Raw genomic sequence first — 9,561 nt, forward strand, 5'->3', positions numbered from 1 at the left:
AATTCTGCAGATACCCTGTAAATAGTGAAATAAAATTCCTTCCTTCATATTTGTTATTTGTGTATTGAAAATATTTTTGATTGACATTTAAACTCCTATCTGATTTTCTATATATAAAAAAAAAAAAAAAGGTATTTTTTTTTATTTGGGCTAGTTAAATAAATTTTCGGGCTACCAAAATCTGAAGAGTACCTGCCTGAAGGGCTACCAGGGATTTTGAAATTTTGCGAGCCCTGAAAAGTATTAATTTCTTTAAAAAAAGAAAAAAAATTTACTGACCACAAAACTATGAGTAATAGTATATATTGTAACACAAAATATCTATTTTTAATAAACAGTTTTTTTCATCTTTATTTATTAAAGAATCCTGAAAAAAGTATCACAGGTCGCAAACAAATATTAAGCAGCACAACTGTTTCCAACATTGATTATAAATCAGCATATTAGAATGATTTCTGGAGGATCATGTGACACTGAAGACTGGAGTAATGATGCTGAAAATTCAGCTTTGCTTCACAGGAATAAATTATATTTTAAAGTATATTAAAATAGAAAACTTATTATTATATATTTCACAAAATTAAAGTTTTTTTTCTGTATTTATGATCAAATAAATGCAGCCTTGATGAGCATAAGAAACTTCTTTGAAAACATAAAAAATCGTACTGATCCCAAAGTTTTGAACTGCACATATATAGCCACTATTTTAAATTGCAAACTTTTGAATGGTACTGAATGCAGAACTTCGTTAACCAAGATTAATAAATACTTTAAAACTTAATTGTTTATTATTGCATTATTTGTGAATTTAGTAATGTTTAGATTAATTACCGTATATTAAAGTGGTGCCCATCATTTTATAATAAAATTAGTCCCCCCCCAAAAAAAACAGTCACTTACAGTCCTGACAGTTTCATCTGTTTTTGTCTATATAATGAAAATCAATGGGGTTCAAACCATCTGTTTGGACCCCTGTTGACTTTCATTATATCTACAAAAAGTTGCTGAGACATTTTAAAATACCATCTTTTGTGTTCCACAGACGAAATGCACCTCTCTCCTCTCTCTCTCTCTCTCTCTCTCTCTCTCTCTCTCTGTGTGTGTGTTTCTGTTGTTTTGATGGATGAGGCTGCCTGCCATCAGCATTAATCGCAGCTGTTAAACCAAAAACTGAATTAATGGACCTTGGTCAGGGAACGGTCATATCTGAATTAATCTGGTGCACGTTCACTTTTGTCAAATTTAATAGACATGCTAAATGAATGCTAAATGGAAGGGGGTGGTTAAAGCATGTTCTTGTCTTATCAAATTAGTGTAAAACCTAGTCGATATAAGACGCTTTAGCAGCGTTATGTTCAGAACTGGAAAACCTGCTTATATTTCATAAGCGGTATACAAAAACAGGTGCTGTTTTTAGGTGCTGAGGATTATGGGATTGTGACGGGGCTAAAACAGGATTTCAGGAGTTTGTACAACCATACCATTGAACTTCTCTGTGTTCTGTTTTTCGGCATTAGTTGAATTAGTTCCTTTGCTATACGAGACTTGAAGGTAGGTGTGTGTGTGTGTGTGAATTGCTGCTGTTTGTGGTGTGATCTTTGTGCGAGTGGAAAACTGTTTCATGGTAATTTTCTCTAAATAAAGGTTGAAGCTGACAAGATGGATGTTGATGATACAAACACACACGCAATCTGCTCCAGCATTCATTTCAGTCTCACTGAGGGATTATTGTATCAGCTTTGATGTAGATTTGAAGTTCATTTGGGAGCTTTGCATGGCTGTTATGCCATTCCATGCACATTAATAAATTATATGCAGTGCAACGGTTATGTGCTGAAAGTAAAAATCACTTTCATTTTCTTCAGAATTTGAACAGCACTTTTCTTCTTACAATGTCAAACCGATTATATATTTGATTTGATTTGCAATAAACCTCAAATATATTGTATTTTGTAAATGTGTAGGGTCAGTAAGATTTTTTTTAACCTAGTGAATACTTCTATTCAGCAAGGATGCGTTTATTCTATTTTGATTCTATTCACCAAAGAATCCTGAAAAAAATGTCAGTTTTAAGCAATATTAAGCAATGAATCAATTAAGCAGAACAATTAACACTGGTAATAAGAAGAAAGATTTCTTGAGCACCAAATCAGCATATTAGAATGTCATCATAGAGTCATTTTTAACCTTTTTTAAATGTTTATTATAATTATTCCCCCCAAATAAAAGTTTCTTACTGTTGGTTTGATTTAGATGCTTTTTAGAAGATTTTTTAGAATTTCCTAAAAACAGGAAAAATACTTAGGGAACCAAGGACCCTGAAAAAGTAGGCTATCACTGTTCTGTTCATACTCTTTCTCATTTTTCACTCTGTTTCTACAGAATGCAGAAGTATCTGTCTTTGAGGTCAACATCCGCTTCATTGGAGGGCTTCTGGCTGCATACTACCTCTCTGGACAGGAGGTACGTTATCATTGCTTATTGATTTTTGCAAGTTTGTGTGCATGTTTCTTTTCTGTCTGCCCTGTTCAGTGTCATAGTTATTTCAGATGATGGAAGTTTGTGCAGACCGCCACATAGATGAAGATCTGGACAGAGAGAGAGTTTATCTCAGGGCAGTGCTGTTGGCTCAGAGAAATAAGAACAGTTTTTTCAGGGGAAATAAATGTCCCTCTCTCAAGCCCATGTTAATTAACGCTTCCCTTCTGTCTTATCTGCCCATGGACATTAATGGAGAAGGGCACAAATAGTCTCTCTCTCTTTTCCCTCATCACTGTGCAGCGTATCTCTGCCGCTGCATATCACAGTGTTCTCCTCCTTTTAGTCTGAAGGTGAAAATGCAAAGGAATTAAACTGCAGCCATGCGGCACGACCACATCGCCGCTCCACACACTTCATTAGATGAGTTTAGATACTGGACGTGGAACTCGCCACACTTGCATACAAAGTCATCACACTCGTCTGTCCCCTGCCTGCCTGCCTCTCTGTCCCAAGTGACCTTTTGTTCCTTCAGTACAGTGTTTTGAGATGTCTGGGAGTCAGGCCTCAGTCACCAGTACAGTCACACTTTGTTCATCTGAGTGTTTTCTGCATATGTGCTGTCATAGACATGCAGTACAGCATGGGCTGAATTTTGGAGGCAGAGTGTCCAATTTAGCAGTGCTTGTATTGCCAGTGGCAAACATGGAGAGAAGTGATTACATTAATTGTATTGTTTCAGGAATCATTAAATAACATCTGGATTAACTGTGCATTTATATCTTGTAATTACATCTAGTCGCCAAAAGGACCGTAGTATGCTGTGGAGGGCTGTATCCAAAATGTGCCCAAATTTGAGCAACAACGTTTACAGAGATTTCCTTTACAGAAATCAGAATCAAAGCAAGCATTTATGTTACAAGAGACAATGAAATGTTGGTATAGCTTAAACACAGAGGAGAGACAGACAACACACACAGCTTTGGGTTCAGATAGTTTCATTTAGCCCCCATGTAGTTAAAAACACAAATAAATGCTCAGCCATTTGCATCTGTACTCTGCATCGAAAATATATGAACGTGCTGTTGCTCCTCTAATAACTTTTAAGGCTTGTTTTGCGGCGTTTATATGAGCCTTTTGATGGATTGCATCAAGGAGCTGTAAAAACTGGTTACACTCGCTAAGTGAATAAATCGTGTTTGTGCTGAACTCTTACAAAGCAAAAACAGACACTTTCCTTCGATCCATGAATGCAGCCCCCATGTAGTTAAAAACACAAATAAATGCTCAGCCTGTACTCTGTACTCTGTACATCTGTACTCTGCATCGAAAATATATGAACGTGCTGTTGCTCCTCTAATAACTTTTAAGGCTTGTTTTGCGGCGTTTATATGAGCCTTTTGATGGATTGCATCAAGGAGCTGTAAAAACTGGTTACACTCGCTAAGTGAATAAATCGTGTTTGTGCTGAACTCTTACAAAGCAAAAACAGACACTTTCCTTCGATCCATGAATGCACGTCTCTCACTTAATGTATGCAATCTAACAGTCTGAAGTGAGCCTATCGATGCTGTTGTGAATAATTAAGAGAAGCGTCTTCTCATTGGATAAGAACACACAGTCTCATGAATAATTATGAGACACCGATGCGTCATCAAAGTACTGTAGTCCTTTGCCACGTCACAATCTGTGACGTTAACACAGTGTAGATTTTAAACCTGTAAGACGGAAATGGCGCAAAAAAAGCTCAAAATTTACCAGTTTTCTCCAAGCATTAAAATTAACGGATGCTAACATTGTCTCTCCTATGATGTGCAACACAAACACCTCTGCTAAAATCTCAGAAGAAGTAGCTTGGTGTTTCATGACCCTTTAATTCTGTACAGAAGTTTTTGAGTAATTTCTTTGTAAATATGCACAATATATCAGTACTATATTGTTTATTGGCAGATATTAGAGAATTTTTATATATATCATTATCAATCAATATTGTATATTTAATTATGCTGCTCGTTTCCCCTATTTTACATGTAGATCACATTTGCCTTCAGCTGTCGCTCACTTAAACGTCATCTTCAAAAGCACTAATAATTTAAAATAACACTGTTAAAAGTAATCTTTAGCAAGCTCAAAATGAATTTTCATACTGTACTTTACAATGTTGTGATGCATAAATTCACTTGTAGAAATTAAAATTATTAATATTTGTTGGTAGTATTTCATTCTTAATTTAATAATTAGAAAAAACGGTATAGGCCATTAGTTAGTTATCGGTAACACACCCACAAAAAATTATCTGGTGGTTATTATTATCACCCAGAACCACCTTTTACTTCAGAGCTTTAATTCCTTACAGTAGATTGAGTTTATTTTTTTATATAGATGTGCATACACTCATGGTAGATTTCAGCATTATTGGAACCGAAGCATCTTTCTCCATTGACGGCTATTCAAAAGCCTTCTCAAAAGCACTGAGTGCCCATGAGCAAAGATGACAGATTTGAAATTGCTTTCTTCCAGGGGATCATGCGACCGCAGCAGTTGCCATTGAGATGTATAGGGATGCTAATGAAAAACTTTCTCCAGGGATTATACTCTTGGTTTAGGCGGAGTTCTCTATATATGTCCCCTATATGCAGAGGAGGCAGCATGGAGCAGAGGGTAGAAGCACTGACTGAATGCAGTGTCATAGATTGAAAAGCCATGCCTCTTTAATAAGAGTTTTTTGATCAGGCATGATGGAGTAAGCCGCTGGGGGTGGAGGGAATGAAAGAGGGTCCAGAGTAGAGAGAGTTGTGTACTGAATCTGATGTGCGGCTGGTTTTTCTAGAGAAGAAGAGCATCTGATCTGAAGAAGACCAAGGACTCCATACTTTTATCAGCTCTGGAGGTTATCTCTCCTGTGCAAGACCACATCCTCCATTCCTTCTCTCTCTCTCTCTCTCTCTCTCTCTCTCTCTGTCAGCTGGCTCTAGCAGTGCAGTGATGGATGATGTTTACTCTTCTGTCCCTCTGTCCTTTCCTTCCTCTGTCTTTTGGTCCTCGTCTTCTATTTTATCCTTTCCTTTCATCTCTCTTTCTCAGTCTTCCTCCCTTGTTCTTCAGATCTCTCACCCCTGCATGTCTTGACAGTATTGTTTCGTGATGGCAGTGAAGAGATGAATTTAGATCTAAAGGAGCAAGGGGCCAGGGTTTGGAGTCTGCATACTAAGTCTGCTTCTTCATTGACAGCAAGCAGTTTTTAGTATAGTTATATTCAACTCAGGCTTGCTACATTTCTGCTAAACTTCTAAAAATGTATCTATACATACAGTTCACATAAGTTTTCATCGGAAATAAATGCTAGTGAATAAACACAACTTGAACTGCTCAAGCAAGTTATGATTACATGTGAGATTTTTGATTAATAAAGACTTAAAGGGGTCATATGATGCTTTTTTAAAGATCATTATTTGGTGTATTTGGTGTAACAGAATGTGTTGACATACTTTAATGTTCAAAAAACACATTATTTTTCAAATACTGTACATTATTGTAAGTCCTATATGCCCCGCCTCTCTCAAACGCTTCGTTTTCTACAAAGCCCCCTCCTTCATAAAATGCGTTGCACAAATTCGAACATCTGGGTTGTGCTGTTCTGTTGTAAATAAATCTTAACCAATGATTCCTAATTGCATCTACTTCTGGAAGGCCAAATAAAGTGCTTTTGCTTTCGTCTAGAAACACACAGCGTCTCCCTGACATGGCTGCTTCAACACTAACTGCGGTTACTGAAACCACGCGTTCTTTCTTTGCGTGAACATTTGGGTGGCATTATGCAAATATTTCCATATAGTGTGGTAGATATGTGGGGGCGTGTTAGAATGAGCCGTTTTAGGGGGGCGTGGCAGAGTCTTAACTTTGATAAAGAATATCTCTTTGGGTTTGAGACTTTAGTCTTTGCAACTTCAGGGATCTTATCTATGCACAATCAGCTTGTAACACTCCAAAGAGAAAGGAAAACTTGAAATCGCATCATATGACCCCTTTAAACAACATGTGGTTCCTTACACAGTACTATGTTATGACTTTAAAACACTTGTAGCATAGTTTAGGATTTGTAAACTAATAAATTTAGTCATTTGGATAATGTATTAGTAGTAGTAGTTGTATTTGTGAACAACACAGAAAGCTGCGATCCCAATGGCTAATACTAACGGATAGCTTTCTTTATGGCCCTTTCTAAAACAGCATCCTCCACGTCTACAGTTTCGTGATGTAATGATGATTTGAGGTATTAGGGGGTTGAGAATGAAAAGAGTTTAATGAAGCAGTCCACTCAGCAACCTGTTTTCATTGGAGAGATGATGACAGATGAAGGAATGTGGCGTGTACTTATCTGGAATGTTTTTCTTTGCATTCTTGCAGTGTTTTATTTTTTCTTATTTTCATCATATTTAAGCCCCGTTCACACCAAGAACGATAGCTATAAAGATAACTATAAAGATAACGATATTAGCGTCCACACCAGCGAACGATATCGTCTGTTTGTTCTAAGCGCACATGCGTCTGCCGCTTTAAATTCTTGAGCTCGTTACAGCAGGATGGATTCTGATTGGCTGTCAGTGTTTTATCGTTCATCAGCTGGGAAAAAATCGTTTTGAAAGTGATCACAATGATATCGTTCCTCTGTATCGTTATCGTTATAGTTGTGGTGTGAGCTATGCTATTCTTTAATATTGAGAACGATTTTTAGAACTATATCTTTATCGTTATCTTTATAGTTATCGTGCTTGGTGTGAACGGGCCTTTAATGTCCTAAACTGGCCTTCGCATAGTTGCAAGGCACTGTTATCTAATATGAATTAATTATTATTATTAGGTAAATTTGTCTGTTTTGTAGTTTTGATTACATTGTTTAGTTTACCGTTCGATATTTGATGTTTTATGTAAGGCCAAGCAAATAGAAGCACTTGTTCCCCTATATGGTCATAAAAAGTGACTGGCTCAATAACTGTTTTGAATAACTCTTTCTAAATACTTCCTGGAATATGTATTTTTATAGATTTTTTTTCCTTTGGTGGTTAAGACCCTCATAGCATTTTCCAGGTACCTCACCAGCAAGCCAGCAATTTTGGATGAATTAATTGTAGATCTCACATCTAACAGTAATTTTCCAGTGGATTTAGACAGCACTTTTCTTCCTTTCTTTCAAAGACGATTGCAGATTCTTTGTGCGAAAATCAAATATAGTTTCTTTACCTTTTGCTCCTGCGGATGCTCAGACGTTCTGGCATTATTTGTGAGATGTTTCAATTACTGTATGTTTGACAGCCCAATTACTGTATGAATCAGTAGATTTCTCCGAACACAGTGCTGACGGAGGCTTTATTTCTTAAGATTCCTTCAAGCCAAATAGGATCATAGGCTGTAAGTGAACAACACGGGCAAATATTTGTTCATTTATTACAGCAGAGATGGTGTGAGGAAATGGGGTTTACTCCAGGCATTATGCAGCAGTTAGCTTTCTTTCTCTCCCCCTCCCCATCACTCTCTGCTGATGCGCTGTCCTGTGGTTGTATATCCTTCACAGTGGTAGAGAATATGCAGTGTCACATTAGGGAGCAGCACACTCTTCTGTTGTCAAACACGGATCTCATCAAAGACAGAAGAGAACCGCAGCCCCGGGCCCAGCGGAGACAAGATAAGGACAGAGATTTAAGAAGGGATTTGATGGATGAGAAAATGTTTCAGCTACTCATCTGCGTGTTTGATGTGCTGCAGACTTTGGACATGCCATCGCCTATCGAATCTCCTCTTCAAATACAAATAACTGGCCTTTCTAGACTGGCCTTTCTTTATAAAACTATCTGGTTTTCCAGCCTTTGGTTTGTAGCTGTATTGCACGAGTGTGTCCAAAACACTCTGGAAATTGCCAGAAAGATCTTTAACAAATAGCTTTTGCAGTTTTGTGAGCTGTTATGTTAACATCATTGAGTGCCTAACAAGTGGTTATATAAGGATATGTTGGCTTTGAACATCAAGACCACCGGTGTTGGTGTTTATTTTGACATCCCAGCTGTGGTTTTGTTTGCAACACTCATCAGTGTAAAATGAGACACTCCGTATGCTGGGCCAGCTGAGAACTGAGACTAAATAATTGGTCAGTCTCACGGAAAAAAAGAAAAAAAAACATCACATGTTACTTAATCCCAAAATCAAACACAAGGGGGAAAATAGATTGTGTTCTTTGTAAAAGTACATTTTACCAATATCTCGTTACTGTAATGGGGGGAAAAAACTGTCTCATTACCTGTAATGTTTAAGAAGTTATTAATTTTTTTTAACAATTGTTGTACTGTTTTTTTGCTAATTTTTAAAAAGAGTATTTTTTTCAATAGTAAGTGTCTAATGAGAATCACCAGTAATGGGAATTATAAAAATGGTAATAAATTAGCTATTCTAATGCATTACAGTAATGAGAATTAGGTGTGCTTAATTCTTTTTCAGTACTGTAGTATTGTAATAAATTTTGTCTAGATGCAATGATTTTATTAAAACACATTAAATTGAGTAAAATACCATCATCTTTCTGTGCAGTTTTAGTTTACAAAAATACACAATCTAAAAATACATTGTATTGATAAAAGATTTTTAAAATTACTAATAAACTGTAAAAAAAAAAAAAAAAACTGTGAGAGTCACATACCAACGCTCATCACAAACAGCTTTTCTACGAGCTGAGGAGGGCACTAGATTAGATATAAGATTAAACCCTAGTGTACACAACTGATAAGAAAAAAACTAAGAAGAAACATGCTATTTCAACAAAAAAACATCAAATATGAAGTGTCATGCAGGGAATTCTGGGAGTGTCAATTTACGTTTTTTCACTGTAAATTATACAATGACTTTTTCTTTTTCACTTCCAAAAACCGTATATTTAACAGCATTTTACTGTAAAATCCCATTAAACGTAATTACATTTATTCACCGAATATAATATGGAAACTTACTGTTAACCAGTTAACAGGTTTTTACTGTAGCATTTTTTACATTTTTTACAGTCTTTTACTGTTAAAATCACAATCATTTTTTACAGTG

At 36.3% G+C, this 9,561-nt stretch overlaps 1 protein-coding gene across 3 annotated transcripts in view; it reads left to right on the forward strand.

The window, feature by feature from the left end:
* Positions 1–9,561, forward strand: part of LOC107724469 (mannosyl-oligosaccharide 1,2-alpha-mannosidase IB-like) — a 118,728-nt gene that overhangs the window by 88,907 nt on the left and 20,260 nt on the right. For all 3 annotated transcript variants that reach the window (XM_016533427.1, XM_016533428.1, XM_016533429.1), the window contains one exon: positions 2,383–2,463. In XM_016533427.1, the coding sequence (XP_016388913.1) occupies positions 2,383–2,463 (81 nt within the window). The remainder of the gene's footprint in view (positions 1–2,382; positions 2,464–9,561) is intronic.

This window comes from Sinocyclocheilus rhinocerous, unplaced genomic scaffold (genome assembly GCF_001515625.1).
Source record: "Sinocyclocheilus rhinocerous isolate Xijiao unplaced genomic scaffold, SAMN03320098_v1.1 scaffold64, whole genome shotgun sequence".
Classification (NCBI taxonomy): domain Eukaryota; kingdom Metazoa; phylum Chordata; class Actinopteri; order Cypriniformes; family Cyprinidae; genus Sinocyclocheilus; species Sinocyclocheilus rhinocerous.